The sequence below is a fragment of the Diplodia seriata genome (assembly GCF_021436955.1).
Source record: "Diplodia seriata strain FDS-637 chromosome Unknown scaffold_7, whole genome shotgun sequence".
NCBI lineage: Eukaryota > Fungi > Ascomycota > Dothideomycetes > Botryosphaeriales > Botryosphaeriaceae > Diplodia > Diplodia seriata.
Window position 1 is genome coordinate 911,270 of NW_027117314.1, and position 18,155 is coordinate 929,424.

The 18,155-nt window shown below is 59.1% G+C and overlaps 8 protein-coding genes across 8 annotated transcripts; 3 read left to right on the forward strand and 5 right to left on the reverse strand.

The window, feature by feature from the left end:
* Positions 1–76: 76 nt before the first annotated feature.
* Positions 77–2,678, forward strand: SLS55_007043 (uncharacterized protein; the record flags this gene model as incomplete). The annotated part of the gene is made up of 4 exons (XM_066778468.1): positions 77–138; positions 189–447; positions 507–2,360; positions 2,424–2,678. The coding sequence occupies 4 exons, from the start codon at positions 77–79 to the stop codon at positions 2,676–2,678; spliced, it is 2,430 nt and encodes an 809-aa protein (XP_066630905.1).
* Positions 2,679–3,920: 1,242 nt separating this feature from the next.
* On the reverse strand, positions 3,921–5,388 carry SLS55_007044 (uncharacterized protein; the record flags this gene model as incomplete). The annotated part of the gene is made up of 3 exons (XM_066778469.1): positions 3,921–4,130; positions 4,208–4,845; positions 4,902–5,388. The coding sequence occupies 3 exons, from the start codon at positions 5,386–5,388 to the stop codon at positions 3,921–3,923; spliced, it is 1,335 nt and encodes a 444-aa protein (XP_066630906.1).
* A 1,955-nt stretch (positions 5,389–7,343) lies between these two features.
* SLS55_007045 (uncharacterized protein) lies at positions 7,344–8,071 on the reverse strand (the record flags this gene model as incomplete). Its single annotated transcript, XM_066778470.1, has 2 exons — positions 7,344–7,921; positions 7,975–8,071. The coding sequence occupies 2 exons, from the start codon at positions 8,069–8,071 to the stop codon at positions 7,344–7,346; spliced, it is 675 nt and encodes a 224-aa protein (XP_066630907.1).
* A 197-nt stretch (positions 8,072–8,268) lies between these two features.
* On the forward strand, positions 8,269–9,660 carry SLS55_007046 (uncharacterized protein; the record flags this gene model as incomplete). The annotated part of the gene is made up of 2 exons (XM_066778471.1): positions 8,269–8,573; positions 8,622–9,660. 2 exons carry the CDS (start codon positions 8,269–8,271, stop codon positions 9,658–9,660), a joined length of 1,344 nt encoding a protein of 447 aa, XP_066630908.1.
* An 821-nt stretch (positions 9,661–10,481) lies between these two features.
* Positions 10,482–10,847, reverse strand: SLS55_007047 (uncharacterized protein; the record flags this gene model as incomplete). Its single annotated transcript, XM_066778472.1, has 2 exons — positions 10,482–10,794; positions 10,840–10,847. The coding sequence occupies 2 exons, from the start codon at positions 10,845–10,847 to the stop codon at positions 10,482–10,484; spliced, it is 321 nt and encodes a 106-aa protein (XP_066630909.1).
* Positions 10,848–11,575: 728 nt separating this feature from the next.
* Positions 11,576–12,747, forward strand: atg5 (Autophagy protein 5; the record flags this gene model as incomplete). The annotated part of the gene is made up of 2 exons (XM_066778473.1): positions 11,576–11,695; positions 11,758–12,747. 2 exons carry the CDS (start codon positions 11,576–11,578, stop codon positions 12,745–12,747), a joined length of 1,110 nt encoding a protein of 369 aa, XP_066630910.1.
* A 689-nt stretch (positions 12,748–13,436) lies between these two features.
* On the reverse strand, positions 13,437–14,832 carry SPE1_2 (Ornithine decarboxylase; the record flags this gene model as incomplete). The annotated part of the gene is made up of 2 exons (XM_066778474.1): positions 13,437–14,500; positions 14,553–14,832. 2 exons carry the CDS (start codon positions 14,830–14,832, stop codon positions 13,437–13,439), a joined length of 1,344 nt encoding a protein of 447 aa, XP_066630911.1.
* A 1,467-nt stretch (positions 14,833–16,299) lies between these two features.
* On the reverse strand, positions 16,300–17,482 carry SLS55_007050 (uncharacterized protein; the record flags this gene model as incomplete). Its single annotated transcript, XM_066778475.1, has 2 exons — positions 16,300–16,963; positions 17,016–17,482. The coding sequence occupies 2 exons, from the start codon at positions 17,480–17,482 to the stop codon at positions 16,300–16,302; spliced, it is 1,131 nt and encodes a 376-aa protein (XP_066630912.1).
* Positions 17,483–18,155: the final 673 nt, after the last annotated feature.

Below are 18,155 nucleotides of genomic sequence, written 5' to 3' on the forward strand. Positions count from 1 at the left end.
CGCCAGCACCGCCCGTCGCCCGTCGCGCATGGCCGCCGCCCCCCAGCTCCTGACCGTCTGATCCCCGCTGCCCGCCATGCCGCGCGCCCGCGACCGCTACTCGTCCGCCGCGACGCCCCATAAGCATACGCCCATCAAGTCCGGCTGCGCTGCTCCTCCGCACCGCCATGTGCTAATCTGCCTTGCAGGGTCCCTCTCAATGACGACAAGCAGGAGAAGGCCAAGCGCCTTCAGTCGCGCCAGGCCCTTCATGAGACCCAGATGAACCAGATCCGCGCCGCCGCAACCCCCGTGCGCCGCCGCCAGACCCTCACCGGCCAGAGCCAGTACACCCCCGCCGACAATGACGACAACACCTTCCACGTGGGCGGTGACGCCGTCACCCCCATGAAGCGCGTGCCCATCCTGGCCAATTTCGAGGAGTGGATGAAGATGGCCACCGACAACGTGCGTGCTCCCCGCCCCCGCCTGCCCTTGGCGCAGAGGCTACGATCATCTAACCGTAGTGGCAGAAAATCAATGCAAACAACTCTTGGAACTTTGCCCTGATCGACTACTTCCACGACATGTCGCTGTTGAAGGAGGGCGACAGCGTCAATTTCCAACGTGCCAGCTGCACTCTGGACGGCTGCGTCAAGATTTACACGAGCAGAATCGACAGCGTTGCCACCGAGACCGGCAAGCTGCTCAGCGGACTGGCCACCAGCAACGACAACAAGAGGCGCAAGGGGGACGACGCGGATGGAGATGCCGAGGACGACGATGAGGAAGAGGGCGAGGACGGGCAGAGGAAGAAGGCGCGCAAGCGCGCCCAGCGCTCGGCTGAATCTACCTTGGCATCCTCGTTCGCGCAATTGCAGCTGAAAAAGATGGACATGGAGCTGTCGGTGGACCCGCTCTTCAAAAAGGCCTCCGCCGACTTCGACGAGGGTGGAGCAAAGGGCCTGCTGCTAAACCACTTGGCCATTGATGCTACCGGTCGAATTGTCTTTGACAGCAGCGACGACATCGAGCCTGGCAAACCAGAAGCCGACGAGGAGGAGCAAGCACAAGAACAGGAGCACGACGGAGATGCGATGGACGTCGATGGTGAAGAGGCGCAGCCGGAGCCGGAGACAACCCATGCGGATATCGACATCGCGGGGCTGGCGGCCAAGTTCTTCCCGGATCTGTCGATCCTCGACGGCCAGGACATCTGCCCCTCACTGAAAGACTTCGATCTAAGCGATCCAAATGCCACGAACTTGCCATTCCTGAAGGCGCCCGATGACTGGAGGAATGAAAATCAAGATGAGGATGAGAAAGACGACGGTGCCGGTGGTTTCCTTGCCGGTGGATTTGACGATGACGATGATCTGGCTGCATTCGATCTGCCCGCCGAAACCGGGTTCGGCGAGGGCGGCGAGGTCTGGGCAAGGGAAGCAGCTTTGGAAACGCAAATGCGCGTGCACACCATGGGGGCGGATGGCGGAGACGGTGATGGCGAAGAGGGAATGGATGGAGTCGGGGGCTTTGACGCCGACTACGGAGTCACATTGACGGCGGGCCGCGAGCAAGACCAGGAGAACATCCTGAATTACTTCGACAAGGCACTGTCGAAGAATTGGGCCGGCCCGGAGCACTGGCGCATTAGAAGGATAAAGGACATCAACAAGGCGAATGAACCCGGACCGACCAAGAGAAAAGAAAAAGAACCGTTCCAAATTGATTTCTCCGCCCCTATGACGCAGCCGACCGCCGATGCGCTGTACACGCCGGCAACCACATCATCCGCCATTCTGCTACCCAAGGCCCAATGGAAATCCAAGAGCCGGAATTTGCTCCCTGACGATAAGCATTTCAACTCCCGCCAACTGCTTCGCCTTTTCTTGAAGCCCAAGGCTCGCATGGGCGCGGGGATGCGCAGCAGGTCTGGCCCAGGCAATGGTCGGAGTGAGAACCAAAGGCAGGAGCCTGAGGGTGAAATGGACGAAGTTTTCTGGGCACGCAACGAGGATCCCAACATGCAGAACCCGGAGAACGAGGACGTGCCTGCACAGGGCACTTATGATGCCGATTTCTTCCAGGATGACGGACTCGGAGCCATAGGTGAAGTGGACGATAGCGATATATTTGCCGATGCACGCGAGATGTTCTCACCACCCCCCGAGTTCAAACAAGTCTCGCAAACGGGCGACGCTAGCGTGCTCACTGGCAACCAGGAGGGCGCGTTTGGTACACAGCTCGTTACCCAAAGCCGAAGATTACGACCCGAGTATGTTCAATACGCGCGTGTGGCGAAGAAGGTGGACGTACGGCGGCTGAAGGAGGAATTGTGGCGCGGCATCGGCATGGGGGATCCCGAGGAGAACGTAGAAGACGTAAGTCCTGTCGATGGATCACACCCAGAAAGGAAGCTCTGTGTAGTTAACATGTGTTTACAGTCCATTCTGCAACATCGAACCCCGGCCCCGCCTGCGCAAATGGCCGAGGACGGGTCGCTCAAGTTTACCGACGTGGTCAACAACTTGCAGACGGTCTACCCCAAGAAGCAGTTGGCGGATATTTCTACGAGCTATTGCTTTATCTGCTTGTTACATCTGGCTAACGAGAAGGGCCTGGTAATCGAGAACGAGGAGAACTTCACCGACCTCACCATTCGAAAGGACCCACGAGCAATCCCTGAAGGCATGGAATAAGTGACGAAGGATGTTTCGTAGTGACCTTGTAGGCTCCTGCTGTGTAGCGATCAAGGGCCAGCATACTTGCATGGATGGCTACTGCCTGGCGTTATTGGACCGGATACGGATGGGGAGGTTATGTCTGCGTACTTCTGCTATTTAATCAGAGCTGGACGCGGTCGGGCAAGCCCCGTAGGCAGCTTTATGCAAAGTTCAGTCTACCTTGCTGGCACTGCAGTCAAGAGCACAGTCCAAACAAGCTTTGCCTAGCCATCTGTGAGGAGCGACACAATTAGCCAAAGTCACCACTGCCCTGGCACCCCCATGAGAAGGAAATGGTCCTGGTCCTGGCACCCGTCAAAATTGGTTGATCTCCATCTCTTCAACTTCGACATGCCCAGCACCGACAACGCCAGACTAGCCAGCGTTTCCATGTTGAACGTCCAGAAACCCAGCACGGCCAAGCTTGACCCCCGTGCCGCAGCCAGCACAAGTCGCAACCCCACCAACCACCTTCCCAATCGATGCTAATACAATGACTCGCAGCGCCAAGTTCCTAGCTAGATACGCCTTTTCCCATGCCGCTTTAACAATCGGTACACATTGCCCTCCCCGATCAAACCCTGGAGCTGAAGATGCTATTCGCTCCCTCAGCGCCTTCTCGACCGGTGTGGCTGGTGTGCGAAATCAGCCTTGGCCCGAGCTGGCCGAAAGTTGCGGTGCGGGATGCTTCAGATATGAAACCCCCCAACGTCTCCACACAAACCCAAAACCCACCAAACAGGAAAGAAAGCAGAACAAGACAGATAAGAGAAGTGTTCGAGCCCTCTCTTCCCCGCCCCGAAGTCTGCCTTAGCAGCCGTGTTTGATACTCACCGCCAAAAAAAGGTCCACTACATACACCGGAACCAAGGGATGCGAAGGATCGACTGCGCGGCAGACGCGGAAGCAAGTCGCGTTTTATGTCCTTGTCATGCGATGAGCATTTTCACAAGCGGTAACGGGTCCGGACGGTGCGGTGCAAAGGTTTGTTCACACGTGTCGCGCGTGATCCCTTTTTGCTTCTCATTTACTTTGACCGTCTCCGCCCGGAGACGGCCCCGGTATCACCCTCGATGAAATACCAACGGGCCCAATAGAACGCAGAGGCGTATTTCAGGGTACCACTGTCTTCCGACATGGATATCTAAAGCAAACATCCGGACGTCGTCGTGAAGTTTCCGAGATCTCCAAATATATTTAGACGTAAAATCCAACTGTCTAGACTTCCTTATGCTCCACGACCGGCGCCTTCTCCTCGGTACCCAGTGCCATCTCGTTTGCCAGCACCTTGCCCTTCTCCGTAGCCGCGGCACCGCCGACCATGGCGGCGTCGCCGTCGAAGTGCTTGGCGATTTCCTCGAGAGGTGTGTTGCGAGTCTCGATGTAGAAGAAGTAGACGACGGCACACTCGATGCCGAGCCAGATGCACTATGGACGATGACAGTCAGCATCGATTTCACGCTTGACTGGGCGATTCGGGCTTCAGAAGGGGTTTAACAACTTACGTAGACGATGTAGTACTTCCAACCGATGGCGTCGAGGGCGACGGGGTTGACGTAGGTGTTGATGAAGAGGGCCGCGTCGACGGTGAACCAGACGATGCACATGCCCTTGGCGCGGATGTTGTACGGCAGGATCTCGACGGCGTAGCCGACCAGCAGGCCGGACCAGGCCATGTTGTAGCAGACATAGTACAGGAAGATCATGGCGACGACGGCGTTGCCCATCATGTGGTTCGTGCGGCCTTCGATGTCGAACCGGGCGGAGCAGATGCACCAGATGATGAAGCAGATCATCATGCCAAAGGTGGAGCCGAGGAAGAGCTTGCGGCGGCCGATCTTGTCGACGAAGAAGCAGAAGGAGATGGCGACGATGGCGTTGATGATTTGCAGAATGCCGTTGATGACCAGCTGCATGTTGCTGTCCTCGATGCCGATGCCGGCGAGCACCTCGGTCATGTAGTATGAGACCAGGCCGTTGCCAGACCATTGCGAAAACAGACCAAGCGTGGCGAGAATGAGCACACGGCGGCGGTTGCCCTTGGTCCTGATGAGTTCAAGCCAGCCGTTGCCTTCAAACTCCTTTTCAATTGATAGAGTGTGCTTGATTTCCTCAAATTCGAGCTGAACAACCTCGTCGTGGACTGTGTGGTGAAGAAAAGGTTAGCGTATACATCAGCTGCATATGAGAGAAACGTACTGTTGCCCTCAGCATGGACCTTCGCAAGCGTAGCCAGAGCCCTGTCGTCATGGCCCTTGTTGATATGCCACCTCGGAGACTCAGGAACTATCCAGACAAAAATGAGCTGGAGGATAGATGGCGCAGCCTGCACCATGGAAGGGATGCGCCACGACCAGTGATTGGGGATGTGGTTAGTCCCGAACGTAAGCCATGCAGCTACGATACTCCCAAGATACCAGGTAGTGTTGTAGATGGTCGTGTACGCAGCACGGTGTTGCGGGTGGACCAGCTCAGTGATTAGCAGCGGCGAGGCGCCATGAGCAATGGCAACACCGAACCCGATGAAGAAGCGGGCGGCGACAAACATGCGAAAGTTGACACTCGCGGATTGAAGAGCAACCCCGAAGATCATGATAACGCAACCAATGAAAACGGCCATCCGACGTCCAAGCATGTCGGCCGCATAAGGGACAACAGGCAGTGCGATCAAGCCACCCAGGAACATTATGGAACTGAAAAGGCCAACGATGGATCCTTTGGGGTCGTTGAAATCTAGATGGAGAATATTAGCCGCAGCTTCTCTCTCAGTGCTGACGACTACGCCGGCCTCTCAAGACAAAATTCCATCCCCGAGGAAAAACTGGACTCAAGAACCTACATTCTTTGAATTGGTCCAAAGCAAGCAGCCCGTTAACCATGCTGCCGTCAAACCCGTTTGTTGCCTGGGACAGTTTTAGCCCACCTCCGGCTACGGCTTGCGCTCCCACCCATCGACAGTACTCACGCTGGTGAGGATGACGAACATGAGGCAGACGTAAGTCTTGCGCATGTTGGGCTCTTTCCACCACGTAACTGCGGGGAATTCCCTGCCCGCAAGGCGGAAGTGTCCCTTCGTCGCCGCCTCCATGTCTGTATGTCCGTGAAACTGCGAGGCAGGCGTTTGTTGGAAACTGAGCAGCGGGACTGTTCTTGCTGCGGTGCCCAGAAAGACGAAGGCCTCCGTAAAGCGTGTCGCTCGTGAGGGGGAGGGGCGGAGGAGGGAGGGACGGGCCTGTTCTCAAAACTACACCCATGGAAGAATGTCCGTGACTCTATATACAAACCCATAGCAGCGGGCGACTTTCCCACAGCGAAGAAGGAGCATGGGTGTTTATTGCATTTAGCCGGCGCGGCAAGCCATCTCTCACAAGAGGCCAAGGTGGACGGAGTGGTAAGAAACGCCCAGAGCGCCTCCCGGACCGGGGCTCCGGCTGTGGCCCTAGGCCCGGCCGAACAAGCCGTGGTTTGCTGAGCATTGCAACAAGTTGAAGGTAGCTGAAGCTTGTGAATGTGGTATGCATCTATGTCCAGACGGACCTCTCAACTGCCCGTCCTCTTTGTTACAGTACTCGGCGAACCGACATCATAGGCCACCAGGGGGCGGCACTGGATGCCGAGCTGGGGGCGGCTGTCGGGCGCGTGCGCGCGTGCATGCGAACGGTCGCACTGTGGCCTTCGACACTGCCTATGGCCGGTGCAAAGTTGCCTAAATCCAAGGGGCAAGATCCGAACCGTGTTGGTGGCACGCAGTACTGCCTCGTGCACAACAAGCTGGCTTGCGTGCCCCTGCTGAGCGTCTCTTGTCATTTGCGGCAGCCTTCCTTGGCCCCGAGAGACTGCTCCACGTGTCTGTCATGTTCTGGACATGGAACGGAGAAATGAATTGGAAGCTACGAACAGCCCGGAAGTAGGCATTGGCTAGGAAGTGAGGGATGCGCAGTGAGGAGTCGAAAGAGGGTGGCGCGACTAGAGTGTGGGTAGCTGAATGGTGGGGTAAAAGCTGGGGTACCGGGATGCATCCGGGGAAGGATTGTGGGTGTACGGCTAAATGCCATGCAAATAGCCTGATCTGCCACATGGAAGCGTCGCTGCTTTGGCTCTGCGCTCTCGCCGCATCCGCACCAAAAGTCGCTTGAGGATCTGCAACAACACCACCCTTTGTCTTTGTCGATTGGTCTCGCTCTTCTTACGGCCCGGCTGGAAGGGTCTTCCAGATCCCTCGTACCCGGCTATCAGTTCCAGACCGCGGTCACATAGATCAGGTTACCTTGCCTTGTCCGCATTCCAGAAAAGTCTTCCCCCCAGTGATCGCCTGGAAATGCAGGTACCTCACGTCTGCTCAGGCATCGCTGCGGTAGTCCCTATTCTGGGTACGGACGGACCGGGACACAGCCAGATGCTCTCACCAAGTCCGCAGCTGATCCTGGGGGTTCGTTCGTTTCCCGGGACTCGGGATTCGGGAAAGCGGGTGAGGATTCCTAACCAAACTATTCCAGTGGCGCCGGTGTCTTGTGCTTGTGCCGTGGTGTGGCTGTTGTTTTGTTGGACAGGCTTGGATGCGGAGCGGGGCAGGCGTGACCAGACCTCGAGCTTTTAATAGCGTAGTGCTTCGAGACCCACATGAACGATCCTCTTGCTCGATCAGGCAGACTCGGTTTTAACAAGCTTGTGATAAGCCTTTTCAGTGTGCTCGTCATCCTGCATCCAGTGCCTCCGGATGTCGTGATATGCTCCATTGTCTGAGTCTTCAGCTTCATTGCCGGGGCTTGGATCCCTTTTGCGCTTGCCTCTGTAGCCTGGACTAGAGCCTTCGTCTTCCACCTTTGCGCCAACATCTTCTTCGGTTTTCTCGAGCTTCAAGGCACCGGTCTCATCGAAGAACCCAGCGGCTGCCTCTTCCACGAGGATTCCCAATGCCAGAAGCGCCGTCTCATCCAATGACCTGTAGAGTCTCCTGGCATGTCTGCCGTAGGCTTGGGCGTAGACCTCCGAGGAATGGGCATGAAGTGCTTTCAGCAGATCAGAATCCGGCAGCCGTTGATGAGGTGCCAGATACCTGTCAGCAAAGTAGACGTCGTCTTCCTCGTAGCGAGGGGGCGCGCCCTGTTGCTTGAAGAGATAGTCATCCGGGGTTATGGGGACGCGTGAGTTGGATGGGGTTATCCGTCCGTCAGAGACAACTGCTTGCTCGACGATGAAACCATTGGCGTCGGCGCGTCCTACAAAGCATGAGTCGAGCCACGGTAGCTTTGTAGCAGGAGGCGCTGCTCACCAGCAACACAGTCGTAGACAGAAACGGGCTTCCTTCGCCGCTCATCGGGCGGCGGGCTTAGTTCACGCGTCTGGGACTTGACCCTTCCTCTGAACATGGTGGGCCCGAGAGCGGGTGGACAAGGTTCTGGCGAAAAGACCTTTCGCTGGGTTTAGATGGATAGAGTGATCGAGAGTTGGTGACATTTTATGGCGCGCGAGTCAGGAAGTCGTTGCCTCCGCACTTGCGTCATTCGCGCCGTCGCGGATGCTGCTGCCTCCCGCTACCACCCATCACCGCATCCACAACCAATGCATGAATGCTCTCCTGCTGAACCGCGCGCTAGGCGTCCTATCGCCCCCGGCCTTCCAGCGCCATGAGACTACGCGCCTGTTGCGTGCTTTGCAGTCCTCTCCAGTCCGCTTTGACGGTTCAGCTCAGCCTGCCGCCGATGCGCTTCCGGAAGACGTCAAGGCACATGGCGCTGGCGTAAGTGCCATGTCCATAGACAAGTTCGAGGGGCGCTATCTTCTTTCTGGCGGCGTCGACTCATCCATCTGCATGTGGGATCTCGAATCGCGCGAATCCGATACCTTTTGTCCGCTCGGAACGTTGCGAAAGTGCGTCCACTGGTCTCCAGAGCGGTCTTGCGCTGACTCTGAACCTAGAACATCCAAAGCGCATAACTTTGGCGTAACGCACGTCTCATTCTACCCTTTTGACTCGCTCGCCTTCCTCTCCTCTTCCTACGACCACACGCTCAAAATCTACTCCTCCGAGACCCTCCAAGTCTCCGCGTCCTTTGATCTCAACCATGTCGTCTACTCGCACTCTATGTCCCCCATAGCCTCCCACCTCCTCGTCGCCTGTGCCACCCAGCAACCTACCGTCCGCCTCGTCGATCTTCGCTCCGGAGCCGCAACGCACTCTCTCGCCGGCCACGGCGGCGCCGTCCTGTCCACCGCTTGGAGCCCCACGACGGAGCACGTCGTCGCCAGCGGTGGCGCCGACGGCACGGTCCGCTTCTGGGACATCCGGCGCAGCGCCGGCTGTCTCGGCCTGCTCGACAAAGAAGACTCGATCGGCGTGGGCGGACTCGACGGGCTGGGCGGCAGCGGCGCGCGCAACCGCCAGCAAGGGCGGGCGCACAACGGTGCCGTCAATGGCGTGGTTTGGACCGATGATGGCCGGCACGTCATCACGACGGGCCACGACGAGCGCGTGCGCGTGTGGAACACGGCGACGGGCGCCAACACGCTGGCCAGCTTTGGCCCGACGCTCAAGAACGCGCACTTGTCCGCGCTGCTGCCGCTGCTGTCGCCGCCCGCTCTAACGGCGCCGGGGAGGGAGTTGCTGTTCTACCCGAGCGAGCGCGAGATCCTAGTATATGAGCTATTCGACGGCCGCCTCCTGAAGCGGTTGAAGACGCCGCATTGTTCGACGGGCACGGTGGGCGCGGCGGGGAACCAGAGGCAGCTGAAGAACCGGACGACGGCACTGGCATGGCGCGCGCATGACGTCGAGCTCTATTCTGCGCATGCCGACGGGACGATCCGGACCTGGGCACCGCGGACTGAGGAGGATGTGATGGCGGATGAGGAAGAGATGGAAGAGGCGGAGCACGAGGAGCAGACGAGGAAACGGAAGAGAGAGGCGCTAGAGGAGATCTATAGAGATTTTACGAAGAAGCAGATGACCTTTAATTAAGAATGTAACCCATCGAGATATGGTCCTTGGCTGATGATTACGTAGTAATTTGTCCGAATGTAACTCAATGGGACCCGCCATAGGTCGTGTTCTCTTATGACTATTCTTCATTGAGTATATGGAACTTGCGTAATCCTTGCGCTGTATAAAAAGAAGCCCGAAACCCCCCAGTCCAATATGTCATGATATATCCGTCCTCGGTCGAAAAATGCGAGCCGTCCAGTCCGACGAGGGCTATGTAAGGGAACACGAGCTCTCTATTATACAGCGCGCTCGCGGTTGCTACAGTTCAAGACGACAATCTTCTCCCCCAAGCCATGTCGTCGTCTCCGGTCTCACCCGCCCCCAATCAGCCTGAAGGCTCGCATTCCAACAGCCGCAAAGCTTCACTCAACACCGCCATCAGCCTCTCCTGCACCTCACAGCCACCCACCGCCTCGCCCACGTGTCGCCCCGCGCCCCATCCGAACGGCAGGACCAGCCTGCGGCGGCCGCGCGCGTCCAGCACGACCAGCGCATCCATGGCGGCCTGCCCACCGCCGAGCGGGTGCAGTAGGCCGAGTTTGAGGTAGTGGTTGTGGGGCGGGCCCTGGACTGGGACGATGGGGAAAGGCGGCGGAGATGGGGAGAGGCGCGGGAGGACGTAGGAGGGAGAGTGGCGGGTCAGCAGGAGGGGCTGGACGGTTGAGAAGCGGGAGTGGAGGGCGGGGAGAGCGGCGCTGCGTCTGGTGTGTGAGCGAATGGCAAAGGCGTGCGGTGAAGAGGACGAAGTGCTGACGAGGGAGGGATGCTACTGGGACTCGTTGGTTTACGAGATTGGCTCAGCCGTACCAGAGTAGTTGGTAGTGGATGTCTACGTGCTCGAGCACGCAGAGCACGGTCAGCGAGCGGCCAGCCACATAGTGCCTCAGGGAATTGGGTGCCGCGGCGTCGGCAGAGGTGAGCAGGTCGGCTGCTACGCTCTGCAGCTGCCATGCTTCGTCGGGCGGTATCACGCTCAACGCGTCCAGTTCACTTGTCGTTCGTGTGCGCTTCAGGCCTTCGGTGCCAGGACTACCCTGTGTGCTGCTGCCCTCGCCGTCCGTTCTGCTGCCCCAATGCTCTTCGTACCCCCTCTCTTCCTCGAAAATCATGCTACGCGAGCGCTTGCGGGTCGTCGGGGTGGGCCGTGGGTCAGACACGGCCATGCTGAAGGCTGTTGCTGGGCTGGGGCGGACGGAGGGGCTGATGGCTGTCATCGCGATATCGACTTTCGCGGCGGCGGGGGCGGCGTCAGAGGATGCGAGAGTAACAGGCGGCTGCAAAGGTGAGAAGAAGGGACGAAGTAGGGAGTCACAGGCGAGGCGTGATTTTACGGGAATGCCGGAGCAGTTGGCGCAATCATGATCTGATCTCAGAGTCCCTTCTGCTCAGACGGAACTTTCTGTGATTGGACCTTGCCGCTCTAGGAAAGGACAGGGGGGCTTTGAGTTTCCCCGCGGGGAAGCGTGGTGGGAGGTCAGCCGGGAGGAGCACGTAGCGGCGGCGAGCGAGAAAAAGCGACAAATCGGGGCGCCGCGAGTGGTCGCGCGGGCAATGAGGCGAACGGGCCGGGCGAGGGCCAGACTATGCCTGGACGCGCTTCCCTGCAGGTACTGTACATACATCTCGCGCAACCGAAATAATATCCGGTCGTCGCCAGGCTTCGCTGCATTTGCCGGCTTGAGGTTGCATGTTTGTTTGCTCTCTGAACGTGCAGCAGTATTTCCGTCTCCCAAACAGCCATGGTGCCGATGACGCCGCCCCGGCCTGCATAGTGATCGACGACCGCCGGCCGCTGCCCGCATTCCGCCGCATCACCACCCCACCACCGCGGTTCACAACCAAGCTCCTCAACGCTCTGCCCACCCTTCAGCCTCCGGCGCCAGCCGCCGCGATGGCCAGTCAGCGCCACCTCAGCGCTCTGCAGAAGCAACTCTGGAGCGGCTCAATCCCGCTGGAAATCCGGCTTGCCAGCACCGAGTGCCGCACCTACGACGACTCAGACCCGTATTTGGTATGACGCCTTCACGTCCCCAACGCTTGGCCACAACGCTCAACCTGACTGGTCCCCGCCAGATCCAAGCTCCGCGACTCTCGTACATCCCTTTCCTCCTCCCCCGCCTCCACGCCTTCTTCGCGCCGTCCCTCATCAACCCGGACGTGCATCCCACCAAGGGCTGGCTCTCCTACTCGGACGTACCGCTGAAATGGCATCACCCACTCGGCCTCCTCTACGACCTCTACTCCGGCCTCGAGCCCTACACCCCTGACTCCATACACCACCCCTCCCCGCCACCATCTTCCCCAACCTCCCCCACGGCAACAACCCACCAGCCTGCCGAGAGTTCCCCTCTTCCCTGGCGCCTCACCCTCCACTTCACCACGCCCGCACCGCCCACCCTCGTGCCCCTCGACCCGGCCTACAAGGCCCACCACGACGCCTTCGTCAACGCCGTCAAGGAGGCCGACTTCCTGCGCAACGGCTCCGCCAAAGCCGCCATGTCGCTCTCCAAGGAAGCGTCGGACCGCCTGTGGGACGCCGTCGGCCGCAACGACCTCGCCGCGTGGGACGCCGTGCACAGCAAGATGCTGGTGAGCCCACCCGGCGCGGGCCCGCTGCGGAACGTGCCGATGAAGCTGTACCTGCCTGGCGCACCGGCCGCCGCCGGTGGCGGTGGGGGGACCGAAGACGTAGTAGTAGCGACGGCGCCAGGCGCCGCGGACGATGCAGCGGCGGCGGCGGCGACAACCCCCGCCCCCTCGGGCTCGCCCTCCCCGGTAGCCTCTCTGCGCGTCGTGCAAGCCCTCGTCCCGCCCACGCTGAACAGCGGCGGCGGCGGCGGCGGTGGAGGCGGCGCCGCATCGTCTCGAGGGCAACCGCAGACGATGGGCACTGCGCTGAACTCCATCATCCCCACCCTTTTCCCTAGCCGGCGCAGTCCGCTGCTCGCGCAGCCGGTGTTGCACGGGGCCGTGGTGCCGCTGAGCGCTCCGGTCGAGGAGTTGCTGAAGGCGGCGGCGTATCCGGATGGGTTCTTACACGTTGCTGTTGTCATGATGAGTTGAGAAAGAAACAGGAAATGAAGGGAATAGCTCCCTGGGCCTGGTAGGAGTCAAGTGTGGGGAGGGGAGATGCCCGCGCTGGTATCGGAAGGAAAGAGGGCACATGGATGCAAGTGGATGATTGCGCCTTGAAAACTTTGGAGTTAGGATAGATGGGGGTGGCGCGAGCGATTGTGGTCAGGATAGTGAGCCTGAAATGGAAGGCATGATTAATCGAAATACACAGGAGCGTGAACTTTCTAGCACAGCATTGCACTTGCATGGAGGCGGCGATTGAGTGAAGGGAACGACTCTGAAGTTGGTTCATTGTGTTGTGCAGTAGCACCCTGGCATTGAGTAAACCACACAGGGAGTTGGGCAAGGCAATGGTCTTCACTGCCCGAGATTCAAAGGTCGAAGGTCAAAAAGAACAATGCATGTCGCCCAAATTCCAAGATCTCAGTTTGAGTTGCAAAGAATGCATCCAACTCTATCGGATCTTATTTTTTTTTTTCAAAGCCAACAAAAAACAAGCCCAAGGATTATGTACTGCTTGTAGGGACAGGTGATAAGGCTACAGTGTCAGGAAGGTTTTGAATAAACATAAAAATAGAAAAGAACAAAAAACCGAAACGATGCAGGCATTCCTCCGTCTATAAGAATTCCGCCCTTTCAAAGGTCCCAACACCTTTTCCAAAAGTGAAAGTTGGGGATTACATGCCCAGAAGGGCACTGGCACCAGGCTCGCTGGAGACGTAGACCGTCTCGTGCTTGTCGCTGAAGCCGTTGAAACGAGTGGCGGAACACTTCGTGTAGGCACCCATCTCCTCAAAGTAGAGCCAGTCGCCAACGTCGATCTCCTCGGCGAACGACGCCTTTTCCGAAATGCAGTCGATGCCATCACAAGTCGGGCCCCAGATGGAGTAGTCAGTCGGACGGCGGCCGTCTACGTCGAATTCGCACGCCTCCTGGTCGTGCAAGAAGCGGTCGCCCAGTCGGAGGATACGAGGCACCGGGTGCTGGTGGTCAAACATGATGCTAGAGAAGTTGCCGTAGACTCCGTCGTTCAGATACAGCATGTACGACGTAGTGTCCAGCTGCTCATCACGCACGGTGCGACGCGCAATGACGTTGCACGCAATGTTGAAAGCCGAGGAGACGTAGTAGCGGCCGGGTTCTCCAATGACACGGATGTGCGGTGGAAAGTGCGTGTCTAGCGAGTCGGACAGGACTGCAGCCATCTCCTCGAAGGTCTCGCCGGAGAAACCGCCGCCAACATCCAGGGTGTGCATATTGAAGCCAAGCTCCTCGGCTTGATCGAAGACGGTGCGAGCGTCCTCAACAGCTTTGATGAAGGCTTGAGGGTCGGACGCACCGGAGCCTACGTGGAAGGCAACGCCAACCACGTTGAGATCCAGTTGCTTGGCAAGCTCAAGCAGGTCCTTGGTAGTGTCCATGGGTGCGCCGAACTTAAGACTGAGGCGGCACAGACTGGCCGAATCATCGGTGAGGATGCGCAGGTACAACTCAGCATCCGGGAAGAGTTTCTTCGTCTTGTACAGCTCGTCGGCGTTGTCGAATGTCATCTGCTTGACGTTCTGCTGGGCAGCATACCGAACGTACGAGTTGGTCTTGCAGGGCTGGGCGTAAATAATACGCGACGGATCGATGCCCATCTTCAGGACCTGCTCAATCTCAGACTTGGAGGCACAGTCAAAACCGGTGCCTAGCTCCGCCAGCAGGCGGATGACTTGAGGATCAGGGTTGCACTTGACAGCTTCAAGAAGTCAGCAAAGTCGGCACCAGCGCGACTTCCGGGAACATCTTACCATAGTGCGGCTTGACCCGCTTGAGGTTCATCTTCCAACGGAGGTGCTGGCGGTAGACCTCGCCCATATCAGCCACGAAGAAAGCATCTTCTTCGCCCGCCTCACAGGAATCATGATCGATAGTGTCGACACGTTTCTTGAACGCTTCACCAATTAGGTGCTTGGCATAGCTGGCGCCATGGTTGTTTTCGGCAGCTACGGGGCTGTGTTGCACCGGTGTAAATGTCTTGATCGACAACGGTGCGTACTGCTCGGTAGTGGTGATAGCAGAAGGTGCCATAACCAGGGCTGTTCGTTCCTGGCGGGTTTGTTTGATTGTGCGAATGCGCGGAAAGTCCTGTTAAGGGGGTCGGAACGGCTCGAATCCGAGGCTGAGTGTTGACAGGCGAGGCCTCCTCGACTCTTCCTCGTGGAGAGGAAGAACCACAGAGAGCGTCCTATGCGGCAGCTGGGTGTGCGGGAAGTCCGGGGGAGAGGTTTGATTTGACGAGAAAATCAAACTCTCAAGCTCAAAAGGCAACTTCAGCAGAAGGTGGAGGCAGGTTGTTGAGGGTGTCGATGTTTTTGGGGCGAACGGCAACTTGAAGAGCTACTGCTGCAGAGGCCGTTGGGGCCGTCTTGGTGGCGGTGCCTTTGATGCGACCAAAGGCAGTCGGTGGTGGGATTCCAGGACGCCTGTGGATGGAAAGTCAGCGTCAGCACAGCGCGGCATCGCGGTGAGCGGTCGACGGTGGCGGGGGTCAGGGCCTGCGGAAGAGGACACCGGGCGCAGGCGGGAGTTGTGGTTACGTACCGCAGTGAGTCACTCCGACGAGGCTGGAAGGCAGGCGAATCGCGGATGCAATTGAAGCTGGCGAGGGCAGCGACGCGAATGCCGGGGGGATGGACGCGTGAATGAGGGCGTTGGGGGGAGTGGTGGGAGGAAGAGGGTCGCGATCGAGGGGCGTGGTGAATTTTGAGTCGGGTGCGCCTGGAGCTTGCGCCCGCGTGCCTGAGCCGGCTTGTGACGACAGGCGAGCGCTTCCCCAGCCCAGAACCTGCCGCGCTAACGAAAATACCGCATCCCAGTTCCCAGCTTTGCGTGCCGCATCACTAAGCACACGCCCGCCGCCCGCCAATGACGACGCCCCGGAGCGCCGCCCGGCACTGCCGTCATGGCACGGCCATCGATCAGCCGTAGGGCTGCCATCGCCCAACGCATCCACCGCATCTGTACATTCGCCACCCCTGGAGCAAGTGCAACTGGCCTCTCTTGCACTCAAGTTCACAACGAACACAAGTCTTCGTTCACGCCCACGATGCAAAGCCACATAGGTGCCATTGAGAAAGAATGTCCCCGTGTTCGCCCTCCGCCTCTGCGTGGTCAGATCAGATCCCTGTGTGCACGTACACCCTGCAATTACAGACACGCTTCCTTCCACTGCCTCACACGAGGCTGTGTCTCGAGTCAGACACATTGGTCGGGCGCCACCCCCGGACCGCCGTCTCGGGCGTGGCCCTGTCAAAGGCGGCGGGTGAGGACTATGCCCCCCCCAGCTCGCCAACTTGATGCTGTAGCATCCTGGATCTTGGCCTAAAAGCGAAGCCGGATGCTCCGTTGAGAGTCAAAAGGTTTCGTGCGCAGGCAAGAGCCCACCGGTTGGTGAACTTGAAATATCCAGATGGGTGCCTTGGTGCTGTGCGGCCGATGCCGTCCTCGGTGCCAAGGCATCTTCTCCGTGGTCCCGGCGTGGGTGCTTGCAGCTTGCTACGGAGAAACCGAAAGACGGTGGGCGACAGCGTGCGGTTCCCTAGGCGAATCCCTAGGAGAGCGAGGCCGAGACGCAGGGTGGAAGATGTAGATGTCAATGTGGCCAGAGAAGCCGTAATCCGCATCATCCTGGGGCAGAGGCTGACGGGTTTTGACGGCCTGGATAAAGCCGCCCTTCTTCATCAGTTCAAAGAAGACGGCTTCGCTCTCATGCCGAACCTTCATTGCCAGTACTACGATGGCCTTGGGGGACCTTGCGGCGAGAGCCTTTAGGGTATTTACCAGAGCTGGGCTGCTGTCGGGATTGTACGTGCAATCGGAAATGATGATCATGTCGTACTGGCGCTCGCGCACAACTTGCGGCAGGGCTTCGTCCCAGTCCAGTGGTACGAAGGTGGCGTTGGATGACATGGCCGGATTCATCCCGCCGATGTTCTTCTCGGCAATCTCCCGTGCTTCGGGCAGGTCGGTGAGGGTGACCTCACAGTCAGGGACAATCTGCGCTAAACTGATGCCAACAATGCCGCAACCAGTGCCTAGTTCGAGCACATGGAGCTTCTTGTAGGTGGCGGAGCTAAGGGTTGAGTCCAGGAGCGGCAGGCTGTCGTACTGCATGGCGATGGTTTTGTCGAAGAAAGCCGCCATGCCCACGCCGGCATCCCTTGCACACGTCAACAAAGAGACTAAGACGGGCCCGGTGCAGGGAAACGAACCAGATATGACGCGCAATGCTGTCGCCAGTCTCTTCCCAAATGCTCAGCGTGCGGTTGCTCAGCGGCGTGAAGCGGCGCTCCACCTTCTTCTCGGCTTCCCTGATGCCTGCTGGGGCGTCGAGGATGGAGCTCCAGGCGGAGATCAGAGAGGGGAGCTCGGGGTGGTTGTCCTGTCTCTCGAAGCGGTCGGAGACCTGGTTGCTCTTGGGGCCAATGTGCATGACAACAGGCCAGTCCAGATCGCAGCAGCGGACGTCGAAGCTCACGGCGAGGGCGCGCATGCCGGCCGTCCACTTGAGGCTCTTGCGCAGGAAGATGTCGCCATTGTACTCGGGCGAGCGAATGGTGGCGGCGAGCGCAATGTCAGCGGCCAGGAAGTCTTCGCCCAGGTCCGAAGTGACGGTGACCAGCGCGCTGATGGTGTTGCCGTCGGTCTTGGGAACCTTCAAAAAACGAATGTACCTCATGGCGGCGGCGGGCGGGCGGGCGCTGCGCCGCGGGAGCAGGCGGGGAGCGCTGAGGTTTATGAAAGGCTGGCCGAAACAGCCTACCGAGCAGCGCGGCAGCTGGCCTCGCTGGTGGCGCCGAAAATACCAGTGCTGCAGCAGGTGGTGATGGGGGACACCAGACAGCGGGTGGTGCCGAGCGGTCCAGGCCTTTCGCTATCTCGATCCACAGCAGTCGCAGCCGGGGCGCGGGCGGCACTCGATCCCAAAATGGCAGCGAATCGTGGCTGCACGGAAAACCCGAAGGCGGCCTACTGTCAATGGTGTGTCTGGTCTGCTTAGCGGCGCACTTGGGCCTGACCCCGTGTCGGCGGCTGCGGTGTAGCCGCACGCAGCGCTGGAGAATGCGGTCAGGCTGGCTGCAGCCCACGAGCCGCCCTACGAATGGAGGAGCCTACCCTAGGTACGCCGGCGCCGGTGCTGGCTGAATTTTGTTCCACCCCGCTGCCTCCGTCCTCCCGTCTCCGCCCCGGCCCAAGCTTGTGCCTGCCTTGTCTCTGACGTTGACGTCGCGCCCAACCGCTCGACCGCCCGCCTCGCGTTCCTGCTGCTGCGCAGCCGTGCACATGTCGACCGCCTTTTGACGCGGTGCTGCTCTGCGCCTGTTCATTGCCGCCTGCTGCCCCCGCCGCAC